This window comes from Pezoporus wallicus, unplaced genomic scaffold, assembly GCF_028554395.1.
Source record: "Pezoporus wallicus isolate ANWC-B61680 ecotype Strahan unplaced genomic scaffold, APGP_CSIRO_Pwel_v1 contig_8341, whole genome shotgun sequence".
In the NCBI taxonomy this organism is placed as follows: Eukaryota; Metazoa; Chordata; class Aves; order Psittaciformes; family Psittacidae; genus Pezoporus; species Pezoporus wallicus.
In genome coordinates this window covers 1,256,097-1,273,194 of record NW_026638083.1, presented here as the reverse complement: position 1 = coordinate 1,273,194, position 17,098 = coordinate 1,256,097, and the positions used below count along the sequence as shown (strand labels likewise).

The 17,098-nt window shown below is 44.2% G+C and overlaps 1 protein-coding gene and 1 long non-coding RNA gene across 8 annotated transcripts in view; one reads left to right on the top strand and one right to left on the bottom strand.

Annotated features, from left to right (window-relative positions):
* Positions 1-6,163: 6,163 nt before the first annotated feature.
* On the top strand, positions 6,164-7,331 carry LOC130599008 (uncharacterized). Its single transcript, XR_008972133.1, has 3 exons — positions 6,164-6,291; positions 6,387-6,465; positions 7,219-7,331. It is a non-coding gene; the product is annotated as an uncharacterized LOC130599008 (long non-coding RNA).
* Positions 7,053-17,098, bottom strand: part of TTLL11 (tubulin tyrosine ligase like 11) — a 47,008-nt gene continuing 36,962 nt past the window's right edge. For 4 of the 7 annotated variants that reach the window (XM_057409063.1, XM_057409064.1, XM_057409066.1 and 1 more), the window contains 3 exons: positions 14,965-15,222; positions 12,480-12,586; positions 8,111-9,484 (listed from right to left, as the gene is read on the bottom strand). In XM_057409063.1, the coding sequence (XP_057265046.1) occupies positions 9,237-9,484; positions 12,480-12,586; positions 14,965-15,222 (613 nt within the window). In that variant the 3' untranslated portion in view covers positions 8,111-9,236. Of the gene's footprint in view, positions 7,932-8,110; positions 9,485-12,479; positions 12,587-14,964; positions 15,223-17,098 lie in introns of those variants that run through there. The other 3 variants (XR_008972132.1, XM_057409062.1, XM_057409060.1) reach the window with 3 other exon arrangements.

Below are 17,098 nucleotides of genomic sequence, written 5' to 3'. Positions count from 1 at the left end.
GCCAGCACTGTGTCCCTGCAGTGAGGGCAGCACAGAGCTGGGAACAGAGGCTGCTGAACTAGAGCCAGCTCCCAGACATGACCCTGAAATAGAGACCAAGAGCAACGCTAACAGAGAAAGAGCAGATGAAAGTCACTGGGGCAGCAGGAGCAGGCTGCACACTGTGCTCATTGACCAGGCCAGGCCACCTCTGCTTTTCAGAGGATGAAAGCTGCTCACAGATCTGTTCTGAGACACACTCCTTCATGTTTTCTGTTTGCCATCACCTGCCCTGTGCTATTACTGATCCTAGAGAGACATCAGATTGGGTTATTCAGTTATTAAAAAGGGGGTGAGGGGAAGACTTGGGCACCTGTAGGATTTCTGCTACTTCCCCCTGGCAGCAAGCACAGCTCCTCCGCACATAAGTAATACTGATGCAGGCTCCTTACATTACCAGATTCCCACTGGTGGTACGAAGGATAACTGAATAACCACGGCCAGCTCATTTCTGTGCCAAGGAATGAAACCCAAATAACAGAACTCCCAAGTGATTGATTCATTGCAGTCACTGTTCTGCCTCCTGCAAGCCGCAGCCCTCCCTCACCATGCCAGGGAGGAGAGCAGCGTGCTCGGTTTGCCCAGAGCAGCTGTGGCTGCCCCATCCCTGGCAGTGCTCAAGGCCAGGTTGGACACAGGAGCTTGGAGCAAGCTGCTCTAGTGGAAGGTGTCCCTGCCCGTGGCAGGGGTTGGAACTGGATGAGCTTTAAGGTCCCTTCCAACTTAAACCATTCCATGATTCCCTGATTACATCCAGGCCTGGCTTGCTGCCTGTTAGCGCATCTGACCCTGACCTGCAGAAAGGCTGTTACACTTCCACTGATGAGGCATAGAAAGAGGAGAGAAAATTGCATCACATCACCATAATCAGCTTTTGATTTTGTCCTTTACAGCAATTTCATACCAGCTCTCCCCTACACCTGCAGCAAATTGCCAAAAATCAGCAATGACACAAGCGAACCTGCTTCTGCCATCAGAAACCATCATCCCCCACAGAGCCAGGCACAGCTGAGGGCAGGGAATGGCATGTGGCCTGTGGCACATCGCATCATTCCCAGGAAATTCCTGACCCTCCGGGTGTACCACAAGCTGCCCAGCACCCAGAGCTGGCACACAGAGCACTGAGCCCTCCTGCATCTCTTCTACATGCAGCCAGGAGCAGCCAGTCCCAGTTTAGTGACACTTGCTTTGTATGGGGCGGTGGTGAGGAATGGGAACACTGGGAAAAGCCAGCACAGGGTGCAAGGCCAGGCTGCCTTCAGCTCCTCACCTTCCTCCAGAGCCCGACAGCATTCCCTTGCTAAGCCCTGCTTGAAACACCAACTGCTGCACCATGAGAACACCGCGTGCACATAAATCACCTCAAACTTAAGAGGTGCCATTAGCTATTAGCAAACACTCCAGGCCTGTGGGTGAAGGTAATTCAATGTGATATGCTTGGGCATGCAAGGTAATAGGTTTCGGCTGAATACCATGTGATACAATCTCCTCAATGGGAGGTTAAATGAGGCTGAGACAGAGACCAGATGGATTTATCTGGGTAGTGCTGCTGAGGTTTTTTTCCTGGTGTGCTTAAGGTGAAGTGAAGGTAGGGAAGGCAGAAATAACCCAAGAGAAAAGCACGAGTGTGGCTGTGTGAGGTTGGGGCAGGGTTAGCAGGAGGCTCAGGACCTCATGCTGCTGGAGCACACTAAGTGAGGAGGAGGATGCTCACAAAGCACTGCTGATTTAAACAGACAAATACTTCTGACCTTGACCAACTCCTCCAGTTTCTATCCCGAGCATGACGTGCTTGGTATGGAATATCCCGTGTTGGCTGTCCTGCTCTGCTCCCTCCCAGCTTCCTGTGCATCTCCCCATTGGCATAGCATGGGAAACTAAAAGTCCTTGACCCATTGTACGCACTGCTCAGCAACAACTAAGATATGGGTGTCTTATCAATGCTATTCTCACACTACATCGAAAACCACCCAGCACTGCACCAGCTACCAGGAAGAAAATTAACTCTATCCCAGCCAAACCAGGACAACTCCGTGTGCCTGTGACACAGAGTGAACACCACTGCTCCAGCAAGGACCAACAGAAAAGTGAGGCTCCCAACGGGAGAGAAAGTTACAACAGGAGGAAATCTCAGCAGTGGGCTGAAGATGGAGATACAGCCAGACCAGACAAGTGCACAACAAACATCCCTCTCCTCTGCGCAGACCTGGGTGCTTCTGTGACACACACCTCCCAGCAACATGAAAGGCAGAAACCGTCTGAGGCTCTGAACAAGCTCACTTCTCCTTTGCAGACAGCTGAGATTGGCAGCCTCATGCTAGCCTCAGGATGCTTTCCTCCCTGGGGAAGCATGAGATGGCTGATGCCATCCCCCTTGCCCACCCGCATGTACCCTCACTTTCAAGAAGATGCGAGCGAGCTGCAGTAGCTGATGGTAACAGCATACAAAGACCAAGCCGTGCTGCTGCTGTCCAGGTCACATCCATCTCAGTGCCAGGCACTGCACAACCAGCTCCCACCCCTACCAGCAGCATCCTGCCCTCCCCAGTACCACCCTTCACAAGGCAGCACAGCAGGGGTGGAAAAGATCCTTCTGCACACTTGTCTGGCCTCCTGTACCTTGCAACCAAAGGCCAACAAGCCTGCACCCCACAACAGGAACCAGGCTCCCTGCCACAGCCAGGAAGTGGAGCTGGGGGCTCAAGTTCCCTGCTGCACTAGAAAAGGTTTAAGAGCTCCTCTGGCCTTTGACCAGCACTACCTAGAACACAGCACTGGACACAGACACAGCCCAGGCCGCAAGACCACATCTTTTCTTACTAGTTACCATGCTGTTATCATACAGATCTTGAACAGCCCAATGACAGGAAAGGGACAGCAGCAAAAGAAGCCTCTGAGACTGACAGGTCCCTCTCCAAGCACTGTAAATGTACCTGAGCATCCAGATCACCACAGTCAGTGAGAAATGATGGGCACAGAAAAGAGATCTACTCAAAGCCACAGTGAAGCACTGCTGAGTGTCTCAGCTGCACTATTCTATCTGCCTTGCTACTGTTGGGGTATCCTACATCTCTGCACACCCACTCTGCTGCTCACTCAACTGACTCAGAAGACAAGAGCGTTCTCACACCTCCTCCCAAAACTACGCACCAGAAGAAAAGGGAAATAAATATCTCTCCCACACAAAACCAAGTTTAAAAGCAGAGGCTGGTATAACAAACCCAGTAATGGAGCAGCAGAGCTGCCAGACACAGACACGGAGATGGGTGGTGACAGCACCCACAGCTTTGGGGACAGGTTTCTCATTGCTGAGCACACCTGAGTGTTTGCTGCACTCGCAGGCAGAGGCACATTAGCAGTCCTGCCAGGCAGCACCTCCAAAGGGAGGTGACAGCTATATAAACACAGCCATTCCTAAGAGGATAAAGCTGGTTAATGCCCATTTGCTGCACAGGATCCTGGCCTCACCAGCTCACCTGCAGTAAACGGGCTCATGTGCTGGCAGAACAGGCTGGTGTGAGGTGCGGGTGAGCACAGCAGAAGGATGAGCATGAGGCTTGTTCCTGACAGCAAGCTGACAAGACAGGCCATGGGGAAACTGCTGCAGGGATGGCAGCCGTGGGGCTGCATATAAAGCATGGCCAGAAGCACAGGGAAATACCTACTGCTAAACACTTTTAAAAGGCAACCCTTGATACCATTGCTTGAATTGCTGACTTCACTATCAAGTGATTTTTACAGCCATAATACAAAGGTCCCTGTGCACAGACCTGTCTGGCACAGACATCAGAACAGCCACAAACACTCCGGATGCTGGCAGATTCCCCCACCTCCTAAAGGCTGCAGGTAACAGCATCAGGAGGTGCAAAGTCTGTGCCGACTTCCAGCCCTGCTCTGCAGCCACACACAGCACAAGACTGCTGGGTACGCAGCCTGCTACAGAGGAGGGGGAGCACAGCACCAGCAGCAGAGATGGGTACAGAACAGGCTGAACCACAGACTGGGGAGCTGGGATACGGTGGGGAGATCCTGGTTCTTCAGACAAAACTTCCCTGCAAAGCAACTCTCCCTCAAACAGCAGCATCAATGAGAACCATATAGTTCAATGATCTAACTTGGTAACACCAAAAAACCTCAGGATCAGGAGAGGGAAGGTGAGAGAGTTCAGATCTCCCATCCATTGTGACAATAAGGGAGGGAAAAGTAAGAAGATAAAAGGGAAAAGCAAAGGTAAAACTGCAAAGTTTAAAGCTGCAAGAACAAGAGTTTCAAGTCAAATAAACGAAGTGAAGCTCTTTGATCAGAACAGAGGGCAATGGGTGAGCAGAAGGAAGGAGAAGAAAAGAAAGATCACTTTTCTAAAGATCTGTTTGTGCTCCACTAAAGCTCACAGGCTCTTCCAGCTCGCTGTGATCCGAGCAGCCCTGCTGCTCCCCTGCCTGCGCTCCCACCCAGCTGCTGGGGGAGCAGCCGAGACCCACACTCTTCATCATCTCAGCATAATCCATCCAGGGCTTGGTACTGATGCACTTCTTAACAATACTTATTAATTGCTACTGAACTTGGGTCCATTTAAAAGTCATTGAATGATGTTAGTAAAGCCCATGGTAAGCACAGCCCTGACTCCCAGCACTCATGAGAACCTTGGAAAGGAGAGGATGCCCCTGCCCACCCTACCGGGTGATGCTGCACACAGCTCCCTGCTTTGGCAGGCTTTGATCCACGCCCTGGGGATGGTGGAGATCAGAAACAGGAGCAAGCACAACTCACAACAGATGCACCCATTACTTCAACTTCATCTCCTCATTTCAAGCTGCACCTCAGCACCCTCATCAGGCACTAACAGCATAAAGCCCAGGCAGGACCCACAATCCAATTCCTCCTCTTTGACAACGAGCAACAGCAATTGTTACGAAAAGGAACCTCTTTACTCTACAACATCCCTGCCACCCCTTCCCTCGCCACCCTGCATGGCCATTACTCATGGGGATTCTCCAAGGAAGCCCATGGGGCTCTATCTGGTAGGGCTGGACATGACTGAGTTGCAATTTATTGCCCCTTTGAGTGCATGTTTCTGCTCTGTGAAGCTGAAGCGGGGCTGAGAGGAGAGAGGCTGGCAAGCTGGAGGGCCAGCACCCACCTGAGAACACCAGAGAGATCAATCCTCCAGCCACCAACACAGAAAAGCTCAAACTGATGCATGGACTAGGCCAAGTCTGATGCAAGGCAACACCTTGGTGAGACGGTGCAGGACAGATTCACCTTCAAAAAGGAAACACTGTACAACAGAAACAGTTGTACAGCAACACAGGGAGCTGAACTAATGGATTTGGACAAGTTGACCATACCAGTTTATTAGGCAAGCTGAGAAGCAAAACTGTGGAATCAGGAGGAAACACAGCAAAGCACGATCAAAAGAAAACAAATCAGAGGGAACGGGGTAATATTTAGCAGCAGGTTGCCACTGTCCATCAGACAGAGATCTGAATGAGGTCAGACACAGCAGTGGCTAGAAACAAGAAGCTGTGCTGGTGACTATGAACATAATTCATGCCATGGTAAGCAAGCGCAGAGTTGATGCACCAGTTAGGGCTCAACCAGCAGCTACTCCTGCAGAGCTCTTCCTACAACCCTAGCACAGCCCTCCAGGGCTCCCACACCCAGCATTGCAGAAGCAATGCCCTTGTGACCCCCCAGAATCACCACAGAGGTTTCAGCCCCTTCCAAATTGGGCACCCAGAGCATGAGGATTTGCACCTACCCTGTGCAGTGAACTGAAGGAGACTCAGCCAGGAGGAGAACTAAATCCTTCTTCCTCATGAGGAGTTTCCAAGCAGGCTTTGACCTCCCAGCAGTGAGCTGAACACAAGACTGAGGCAATCAGAGGGGCAAAGCAAGAAAATGAGGATCACCTGCAGAGCACAGGGGTGGGAGCTGCAGCTGAAAGGACCAATGCAGAAGCAGGTGGACTTCGGTCTCTCACCTGAGCATAATCTGTGCAATTAGCTGAGGCCCTCCCTTTCCAGCTGTGTTTTAAATGAAAAGAAAGCAGCTACAAGTATGTGGCAAGTGAAGTGATCTGCTTGTGTACATTAAATATTCCCAAGATACATAGCTGTATTAGGGAGAGTTGGGCAGAGGGCAGTTAAATGTCAAGAGCCCAGTCCAGATGAGGCAGAAGATAAATTTCAGCTGTTTTAGCCTACAACAACCTTATGCAGAGAAAGATAAAACCAAACAAGGAATCACCCAGTGAGTCTGAGCACACTTAGGCCGGATACAAGCCTGCAGGGAAGGGGGGTGTCTGGATTGCAATTCTGGACTCACTTGCCTCAAATCTTCCTTAGATGATGAAGTGTTTTACTCTGAATTATACCCAGAGGAATACCAGGTCCAGTGTGTCTGATAACAAGAAAGACTGCACAGGTGTGCACTGTCCATATCATATGTCTTGAACAGCATAGTGAGTGCTGTTGTATTCTCTGCAAAGAATATATAGAAAAGTACTATTAAAAACCAACACCTACTACCTTCCATGTATTGTTTCTTTAGCTAAAAAGGCACCTCACAACTAATAGATTATAGTGTTATAGCCTATAGATTATAGCCTTCCTGTTCTGAATAAAGTGTCTCTGGTCATTTTTCTGGTGTGTGTGTGCAGACTGGTGACTTAAAGGCTATGCAAAATTACTTTGGATGTTAAATCATATTCAGAAGAAATTGCATTAGATGGGAGGGAAGAGAAATGTGACTTTGTCATTAAGTCTCTAAAGTACACTCCTGTTTTATCTCCCCCCCTCCCCTGAGAATAATATGGCATTCAGCTTTCCAATTATGTACATACATGAACACTGGATTACTAGAGACAGATAAATGAATATTTTGACTACTCTACAAGGGATCCTTTAAATAAATAGGGGAAACTGCAACCAGCCTGTATATGCAGCAGGCTGTAAAAATCTGTTAGATCCAGAGAATAAAGATCTCCAAACCAGAGAGAGATCTTATTAGTGTTCATTATATACAATAATTAATTTATTCCACTGAGATAAGGGTAATTTATACAATAGCAAAACCTGGGTATTTTAGGCCATAGATCATACTAGAGAAAGCTGTAAGGAAAGGCATTCGCAGTTGTAGCATTTCAAATCCGACTCTTCTGCAACTCTCTCTTTACAGGACATCAATCACAGGATGAGAGAAACTGTAAGCTATTTTCTAGTAACACACTGCCAATCGCAAGACAAATGTCAGATGTCCCCAAGTAAGAAGTAACCATTTTTCAACTTGTGAATGTCTTCAAATATATTACAATGAAAGTGTGAAAAAAATGGCCCTTTCAGCTTCATTTGTTCTGACAGATGCCAGACCTTAGAGTTTGGCATTTTATCTTCATAGTGCAATAATCTTTACGAAACTTAAACCAGGCTGAGGGCAGTGGCATTAGGCTGCAATTGGCCTCTTATGCACAATATATAAAATGTGAAGCTGTCTAGCCATTGAACTGAGAAAGATCATCTACTGCTGCTTTCACTGGTGTTACAGAAAAGACAGAGAAGAAGGGATGCCCACATGTGGTATTAGCACAAGCTAGGTATTACTTTCTTGTGGGCTCAGCTTGCCTTCTGCATTGGAGTGCCATGCTGCTTAATAGAAAAACCAAGAAAGAAACTCTAAACTTCTCCTGAAGTAACAACTCACTCGATACGGTGTGTGCATTTAGTCCATGGCATTAAGTGGGTGGGCTTCCTCACACTGGCAGTGTGCTTCCTGCAACGTCACTCCTCTGACACAGCAGCCATCAGCACACTGTGACCTCGAGCTCAGGTAACTTTCTCCAATCCAAAGCTAAATGCCTGTGCTGTTTGTGATTCCTGACAGCACGAGGGACACTGGAACATAAGCAGACTCATTAACATTAAAGAACAGAGTAAAGGAGGAAAATCAAACTCGGATGTAGACATACATTCTTGTAATAAAATACGAGACTGAAAAGGATTTGACTGAAGTTCCAAGTTATTCCTGTCCTTCTAGCCAGTGTAACACTGTGCTCAGCCTCCTCCCAAAAGAGTGTGATTATCGGTGTCATGGCTCCCTCCTTGAAAAATAAAGACTACTTCTGTACAACTGCAGTGGTACAGCCCAGCATTCCTGACAAAATAGCCTGTTAAATAATACAGATCTCATTTTTACAGAATTATACAGTTATTTAAGGGGAAAAAATGAAGAATATGTGCAAAGACAAAAGAAAAATCTGCTCTAGATGTTACTGCAGGTCCAGAGAGGGCAACAAACATGCAAAAGGCAAAGAATCAGCAAACCTAGAATACAATAGCTCAGCCTAAAGGAGTGACAGGATTGGTTTCAACTGGAATTTAAATGAACTCTTTACACCGTAAAGCTATTTGCAGAAGCAGTGCTTAGTACCTGAAGACAAAACCACGGCCTGATTCACTGAATCTGACTTAATGAAGTACATTTTTCCTCTAAGTGTGAGCTTATCAGTTCTATGGAAGCAAAAGGATAAATATCTTTAGTTTTTCTTTAAAAAATTAACAGTACTTGTCATGGCAGAGACATGTACAAAGAGTAGAAGCCAAAATATCATTTCAGTGTTTTAAGACTGACTTTAGAAAAGAAGTACAAAGTCAATGACCAAATCTGTATTGATTCCAACACATACAGTCCAAGTGACCGAAAGAAGAGAGTCAAAGCCTGAAGTCTGATCACAAACCTAACTCCAGGTTTCAGTTTCCCAAAGTCTGCAACTGGTATTTGAGACTGCAGCTCCTTACTTGGTTTCCATAATACGTAGAGTGCATACAGAGCAGTGTAATTCCTTTGACATAAGGGTACCTCTCAGTCACTGCAACTCCGTGATGCTGGTTATTATCCTGCTGTATTTTGGTCCTTGTCTTCACACGTGGTTTTCTATATACTTGGGATGAAAGCACAGCTTGCCACGTGAGGTGTGCTGCAGGTCCAACAGAGCTGTAAACAAACAGCCATTGCCAGGGTTGTTATTTGAGAATGGGAGCTTGCAGGAGGCTTTTTGAAGAGCATAAATAAGAAAAGCTGAAATAAATAACTATGCCTATCAGCTGAAGGGATTCAGGAGTCGGGGTCTCTCCTCCTGCAGTACATGCACGTACCTGGGGATTGAATCTCAGTTCTGTGCTGGTGAATTAGCACTGTTACTAACGATGATTCCTATAATCTGAAAGTTTACTAGCTGAGGCCGAGCGACCCAGGAGGGATGGATGTGCAGCTGGTGTGAGGTGAGGTCCATCTGCGTGACAAACAGCTCGGCGCTTTTCATCCAGGACAGCGAGCTGATACTCACAGAAATCAATCAGCAGTGTCACTTGCTGGTGGAGAGGGAGGGACTTGTATTTCTTCTGAGCCAGACAGAAGAAAGCTTCCACAAAGGCTTGCAAACACATTCCTGCAAGGAAAAGGTGTTTATAGGAAGGAGATTCATAGCTCACTGCTCCCTAGCAAACTACCTTCTTTAAGCATAACACTGTCTCTTTGTTTCTTTTGGCAGCAAGGCCAAATGTGTATGTGCAGGGTTAGTGTTAACGTTTTTCATTTACACAGGGGCCATCTAGAATGCTCACTTAGAAACCATCTGGCCTTCAAAGACCAAAAGGCAAGGTTTTATTTGTACATAACACACAAAAGCTCATTTAGTGTTTCAGTACAGGGTAAGCCCTGGCTGGGTTATAGATAGGTGATAGCCTCAATGATGGAGGATTCCAGGTATCAGACATCAGCCTGTCCAACAGCCTGGCATCGGGAGGCAAACCGATACAGCAACAACTGATTTTAAGATGTTGTGCAGTTAAATGAATATCAGCCTCAATTTCTGCTGCCTCAAATATTAAGTGGAAACCAAGTCAGACACACAGTAACATACTGAGCTTCAAGGAAAACAATCCACCCAAAGAGAAAAATTAAGTTTCTATCAGCAACCGAATTGAGTCTTTTAAACCTTGTATTTTGAGACATGGACCTAAACCAAAAGTTCAAATGCAGAACTATTTAAACAGTTTGTTATTTAGTCTGCAGCACTGCAACAATAACTCCATTATCAAGTATCACCTTATCCCAGGAGTGAGTTTATTTGAAGTATTGCTTCCCTTCTGCAGAGCCTGTGGTGGGTATGAATCCTCAGCCCTCCTTTTGCAGGTGAAGAGGCCCTTTTTCAGCCATACCCGTTAATTCTGCACTAGTAATTTTGTTTTAACGGAATGAAAAACAAACAGCTGAAGTGTGTACGAAGGGAAAGTGCCAAAACATTGCTATAATAGAACTCTGCTCTGCCCCTTCACAAACAAAAGTCCCCTGCAGAAACCATGTGCTGCAGTACAGCCTCTTCAGGTGCTGTTTGATCACATCTTACTAATACCCCACTACCACAGCCAATGGAAAGAGGGGCTGCATGTTAACACTAATTATTGTATTTAAACCCTTCAAGTAATACCTATTTAATTCTTAATTAAGAAGCCTGACCACAATTTGGTTTGCAGAATGCCAGCAACAAGGAACTGTTATAGCTGCTTTGTGCTTTAACTGGCTCTTCCAGTCTGAACACACACTTTAAGGAGATTATTTTAGGATGAGATGTTGAAAGCTTTGGGTTTTTTTAACTGGATGTTGGCTCATTGATCCTGCAGGAAAGGACCTTTTCAGAATATTACAATTACATTGTGAAGTATCATTTCTCTCCACTCAGCCTGCAGGTGGGGTTGCTTACAACCCTGCCTGTAAAAGAGCTTGCAAAGGAATTGTTATCTGAAAGCAGCAGCTGCCAGCTCAGTAAATTACTTTATCAGTCACGGTGAGCTGCAGGCAGGGAAAGCACCTTTGGTACCACACACACTTTCTCCCCCAGAAGTGACACTCATGTGAAGCATATAATGGAGGAAGTTAGAAGCTGGTGTTGTAGAGCAACAGCAAGAGTTTCTGTACTGGTTACAGCTGGAAGTGGGCCAGACACAGAGCCAGCAGAAATGGAGGGTATTTTGTGTTTTAACACAACATCTGGTTTGCTGAACCCATCAACAAATCTCTTTAATTTCTCAAAGCCTGAAGGTTCATTTGCATTTCTATTACTTTTGCTCGTGGAATTCTATCAGCTCACCACATAAATGGCTTCTACCCACACTGAAATGCTAACTGCAAATACTCAGATTTTACATACCTGTGAAACTAAGGTGACCCAAACCTACTTAAAGTAGTACGGGAGTTCACGCACAATAAACCATGCTGTCTCCTCTCACCATACCTTCATTTTCTCCCTTCTGTTCTTAGGTCTAGATTTATTCTTTCTGTCAGCCACGTGAACAGTCTATATTCTACTTACTCCCTTTTTGCCTTATCTTACCTGACTTCATATACACAGACTCTATATTGTAGGATATCCATATTCAAGAAAGACACATAATACTTATCTATTTCATACAAATATAAGCTTCATTAACATTTCTGAAGCACCTTCAAACATTCAAAAAGGTTACATACAACTAATTTTCATGGTGTCATACCTGACCATGCTGTCAGAAATTAATACATGTATGACTGATAACTTGATGTTTATGCAGGAGGGAACTAGAGATGTAGGGGGGTGGATAACAAATACAAAAGTCAGTCTCAACTTGGAGACTTTTGATTCGTCTGCTATTTTAGGACTAAAAGAAATAAAGCATGATTATATAGATCCATGTCCATGTTCAGCTTCTTATATTAAACTGTATTTTGAACCAGTTTCTGGGAAGATGCCAGCCTGCAGCTCTGTGACCAGCATGCAGCTCTGTGACCAGCATGCTAATTATAGCAGCAGCATCGAGGTGCATCTCTTTATCCCACACTGATTTAAATGGAAGCTTGACAATCCTCCGTGATGGCCACAAGGAGCAGTGGCATAAAACCTTCTGGAGTACTCCAGCTGCTGTTTCCCTGCTATAAATGGCTCCAAAAACTGTTGTCAGGAACACTTTTTTTGGTTGAGATGGGAATATCAGCGCAGCTGAAATTGTTCAACATTTTACAGAAGCTGTTGGAGAAGTTGCCAAATTTATGCACTCAATTTCATACAGAGGTGTAAAATAGCCATTTTAGAAATTAAGTTATATAATAAATGATGTATTTAGGCCATTAAAATAACAAGAAAATAATCCCTGAACTCTGCTATTTGATAGATTACTATCTCAGATCTGAAAATGTGACCAAAGCAGATGGTGATGTAAGTCACTACTGCAGGCTGGGTTGGCTGATTGACCTAGCTCCTGTATGAACAAAACAATTACAGCAAGGAGTGGTTGTAGCACTGCTACTCATCCTTAGTAAAGGCCCTGAATGTTTGGGATGTGCTTGAGCTACTGAAATTGCAAGGAAAACCCCAGCTTCCTTAGTTTTCCAGTAGAGAACACTGTTACCTGATTCTCTGTGGTCAATTCCCATGCCATTCCTCCTTCTTGTGATATCAATATATAAGATATCCACACAAGCCATTGAAAAATTGCTGTTACTCAGTTTGCAGTTTCTGTTAAAAACAGACAAAACAAAGAAGAAATTCTGATTACATCCAAACTTCCAAGTAAGGAAAAATTCTGCAAAGGCAACTGAGAGAACACTGGGGAGAAAAGTTTACCCATGTCATGTGTACACACTGTAACATCCTTGGTCAAATAAAGCACCTATGAAGCATATGTATCTGAAATAGGCCTGAATTTTTCATGTGCAGAAAATCTCTTGTATGTGCCTTGTCCTGCTGCCTGTTCAGATCACACCAGCACCACCTCTGCCAGAAGTGACCCTGGGCAAGAGAAGTGTCCCCCTTAGAGACATGCACCTAAATCCAGTTTCCATGTGCAATCTCATGTCAGTCTCTAGCCACAGAAAGGCAGCAGGTCACATTATAGATTATCTGGTTTATTTGGGTTTTGCAACAAAGCAGGAAAAAAAAGAAAACCCTGGATATTTCAGTTAAAAATAGGACTTAACTGTTACACACTCCTTTCTCCCACCTATTGCCAGCACTCTTTCTGAGGCCATAACAGACTGGAATTCATTGGTACACTGCAAAACCCAACAGAAATCAGCACAGACTGTCAACATCAGGCAGTTTGCACAGAAAAATGCTCTCTTATTTGACTGATCCTGGTTGAAAAAGGTTGGAGGAAAGCTTTCAAGCACAGAATTACTTCTTCATGCCTGAACACTGAGCAGATTTGCCCTATGCGTTCCTGAAGGCTGCATGGAAAACAGCAGCATCTCTGGATGTATCTCGGGCATTCAGTGATAAGCACATGCAGGAGATCTGACACTTGTGTGGTCTGAGCCTGCAGTGGTGTTGATCAGTCTCTGAGCATTAGCCATCTGTCCAGGATTTCCAGATGTCTGGCAGCCTGGCTGGAACAAGAACACATGCCAAAGAGCGGGCCAAAATTTCTAGCCAGGAAAGAGAAAAACCCAACAACAAAAACCCCACACACATACCCCAAAAACCCTAAAAATCCCCCCAAAACCTCGATAATATAAAAGAATCTTACTCTTTAATAGCATAAGCAGAGCTCTCTTAAAGTTAAGGTCTGGCCTAGAGAGTCCCAAAGAAATCTCAGGCAGAACCCAAGCAAGGACTGGAGCCACCATCAGTGCTTTTCTTTGAGCTACTTTTTATAATGAAGACATTATTGAAGGGGAACAGATTGTGATTAGCTAAAATGTGAGTGGATAGTCTCTGCAACCACTTGCCCACACCCCCAAAATCACACTTGTGTGCCACTTGCTTCTTGCAAAGCGATACAAAACACATCTTAGAATCATGACCTTATTTCTGAAATGAGCAGTAACATCAGTATTCAGAGAAGGGCCAAATAGTTGCTATAGATCCCCTGGGAAAAATAAACAACGTATTTGCCAATATTAAAAGGTTTCATTTAACATGCATTAAGAAGCTGCAAACACTATTGCATTGAGATATGGCAATTTATTTTCACATTCTTAAAATGTTGGCATTTATTGTGTGTTCCTCTTACAAGTGCCAAATTAAGGCTGGACTAAACAATAGAAAATACAGAATTGGAAACAATCCTGTACTGGTCTATGGAAAGAGCAGATGCCTTCAGTCATTTTCTATATATCATAATTTGTATAAATCAAATTGTTTATATTCATTCCTGAATGCTAAATGCATCTGCATAGAAACAGGATCCGTATTTTAAGGGTACATCTGCTGCTGCTGCTTATTTCTTTTGTCGCTGTCAGTGAAAGACAGAAAATGAGATATTTTTACCATGACTAGAACAGATCTATCCATAAAAAACAATGAAAAGAAAACCCTCACAAAAAAAAAAAATGTGGAAAAAAATAAATTGAGTTCCTTGCCATTGCAAGTTGCAATTTCACAATGCAAATCCTTAGCGCACAATGCAGCAGCAACTGGCATTTGGAAAGGCTTTTGGGTGGCCTGGGGCAGATGGCTGTGCCCCACAGCCAACAGAACCAGATGAAGTGACCCAGTTTCAGCTGTCACTTTCTCACACTGGTATCTCTACAATTTACTAGAACATGATATGTTAACAAAGATTGCAAATAGTTATCTCCCAGTGTATCACTGAGCTGCTGTAGAATAAAGACCCAGGTTCCAGGCTTCATAGGTCACATATTTTGGGAGCTTGGAATGATAATGATTTATCTATTTTCTAAAAAATTTGCAGTGATTCAGTGGAACTTGTGGGGAAAAGTTTCTTTAGAAAGCATTACTCAACCTACAACTAAAAATGTACTACTGTTAGGGCTTGCTTTTATTCAGCAGAACCGATGGTAAGCCCAGGGACAGCAGTGCTACTCCACAGGACCTGTTTGTAACTTCTTGACTACACATTAAGCAATTCTTAAAGCAACCTTCACCTTACTGACCTTATGAATGTCCGGAAACCTGTTGGCCCCAACTTTGTTGTCCCTTTCACACCAAGAAATCGGATAAACAACGCAGCCACTCTGTCCACAAGCCGTAGGTAGTTAAACTGCTTGGCGTACTTGGGAAACACTTGCTTGAGACAGAGGGAGGGGAGCTCAGGCTCCAGAGTTCTGGTGGTCTCATGTTCTGGGCCGTCTGCTGGTCCTATGTCCAACAGGTCTTCGTTGGCTTCTGACACGTGCTCTGAAGTCTGACACCTGCAGCACGTAAAATAATTGTATCTTATGTTAACCTTAGTCTTAAGAGATCCGATATTCTTTCTAAGCATAAAACAGTATGAGATCTTTACAATCATGAAAAATCAAGAACAAATATTAAGGTTCCCTAAGGCAGAAATCATGTTTTAAGAGTTCAAGGGATAAGACGACCATTCCCTGATTGCAACAACAGAGTAACCCTGTGTGGTTCCCTCTATACAGACCCTTGGCTATTGCGTCCTAGGAAGAGGTCATCAGTTTCCTACACAGGTATTAAACTGCAACACATTCTAGCTGTGTGCCTTTTGGGCAATGCCCCAGCTGGAGAAACAGATGGAAAACAACTCCAGGGTTCAGAAACTCAGAAGGATGGCCATCAACTCAGCTACCAGATCATATACATGAGTATTTTTTAAAAGATGGGTGATTTTAGAACCTTAAATTATGGCAATTTAAGAAATTACATTTGATGTGACTGTTCAGTCCTTCCTGAAAATCATATTCCTTCCATTTATTTAATCTAAAACGCTCCAAAACTGAAACACTAGTAACAAGATATGCCTGTATGATTTCTTTACAATTCCCTTTCCTACAGAAACATTTATAGTGCATTCACTGATAAAGACATTTTAGTTTAGTAACAAAAAGCCTGCACGGACATCAAGTTGCACTGCTCCTTTCTGCATCCCTCATCTGGAACAGTATTTTTCTCTCATCACCTTTTTTTTTTTTTTTGAGTTCTCAACAAAAATCAGGCCCCACCAGGTTGTTTTTATCTAAAAGAGCAGAAGACTGGTTTTAGTCCACAGAGTTAAACATTAGGAGTTACACGTTTCAACCTCCCCCCATAACTTATTGTTCTCCTCAATGCAGATCCCTTGTGATGCTGCAGAATATCCATATTCCTTTCAAAAGGTCTTTACAACCTCATGGAAGGTAACAGGCTGAAGTCTTCCCCAGAGACAAGGAACCACCAATCTGCAGTTCCTGTCAGCATCAAACAAACTTAGGTATGTAGAAAAAGAGGAGTTTCATGGAATTGCATGGAACATTTAATGGGAAATGTTTAGAGGTTGTAATAATCCAAGACTAAACTTATTTCCCACTGATGATTAGAAGCCTTTACCTTCTCTGATAAATACAGTACAAAAAGAGCTCAGTAAGATATATTTGCAGAGAATAAATTGTAATGATACATTCAGAAGCAATACTGTTCATATAAATGCAGACTGGCACTATTCAGGAGACAATTTCTAGGCAATCCCATTATTTTGTCTTCAAATCCTCTGTGCATCCTGTCAAAATACATTATTTCATCTTCATTGTTGTTGCCAAATTCCCTAAATAAAGCTGATCGAGATAATGGTGTTCCAAAATAGATGTTACATGTTTATTCAGCATGACATAGTTTTACTTCTTTGTCTGTGACATACGCAGATAAAATTAAAGATTGCTCTTCTCCCAAGTTCAGGAAGTCTGAGAGCTGACAGTAATTATCTGGCACACACATAAGCATATGCAGGTTTTCATTTGCTTTCCAGTCATTTTTCTAAGTACCCATCATGGAGAATAAGTATAATTCACACTAGGTAGTAAAAAAATTAGTGCTTTTACTCCATTGATCTTTTGCGCTCCCGAGCAGATTTAATGTCCTTCAGAAAGTTCTGTTCCAGCAGGGGATAACAATCAACATGGTTATTATCCAGCCACAGCACCGGAGAAGTTACCAAGTCAAATCTCCAGTAAATCTGTACCTTTCACTTTGGTTGCAAAGGCAGCAGATTTCCTTAGCCCTCTTGCAGCCAGCCTGTAGTCACCCATCCAAAACCAATATCCCCATGGATTTGTAGACTTTCTTTTTCACTAAATTTCCCTG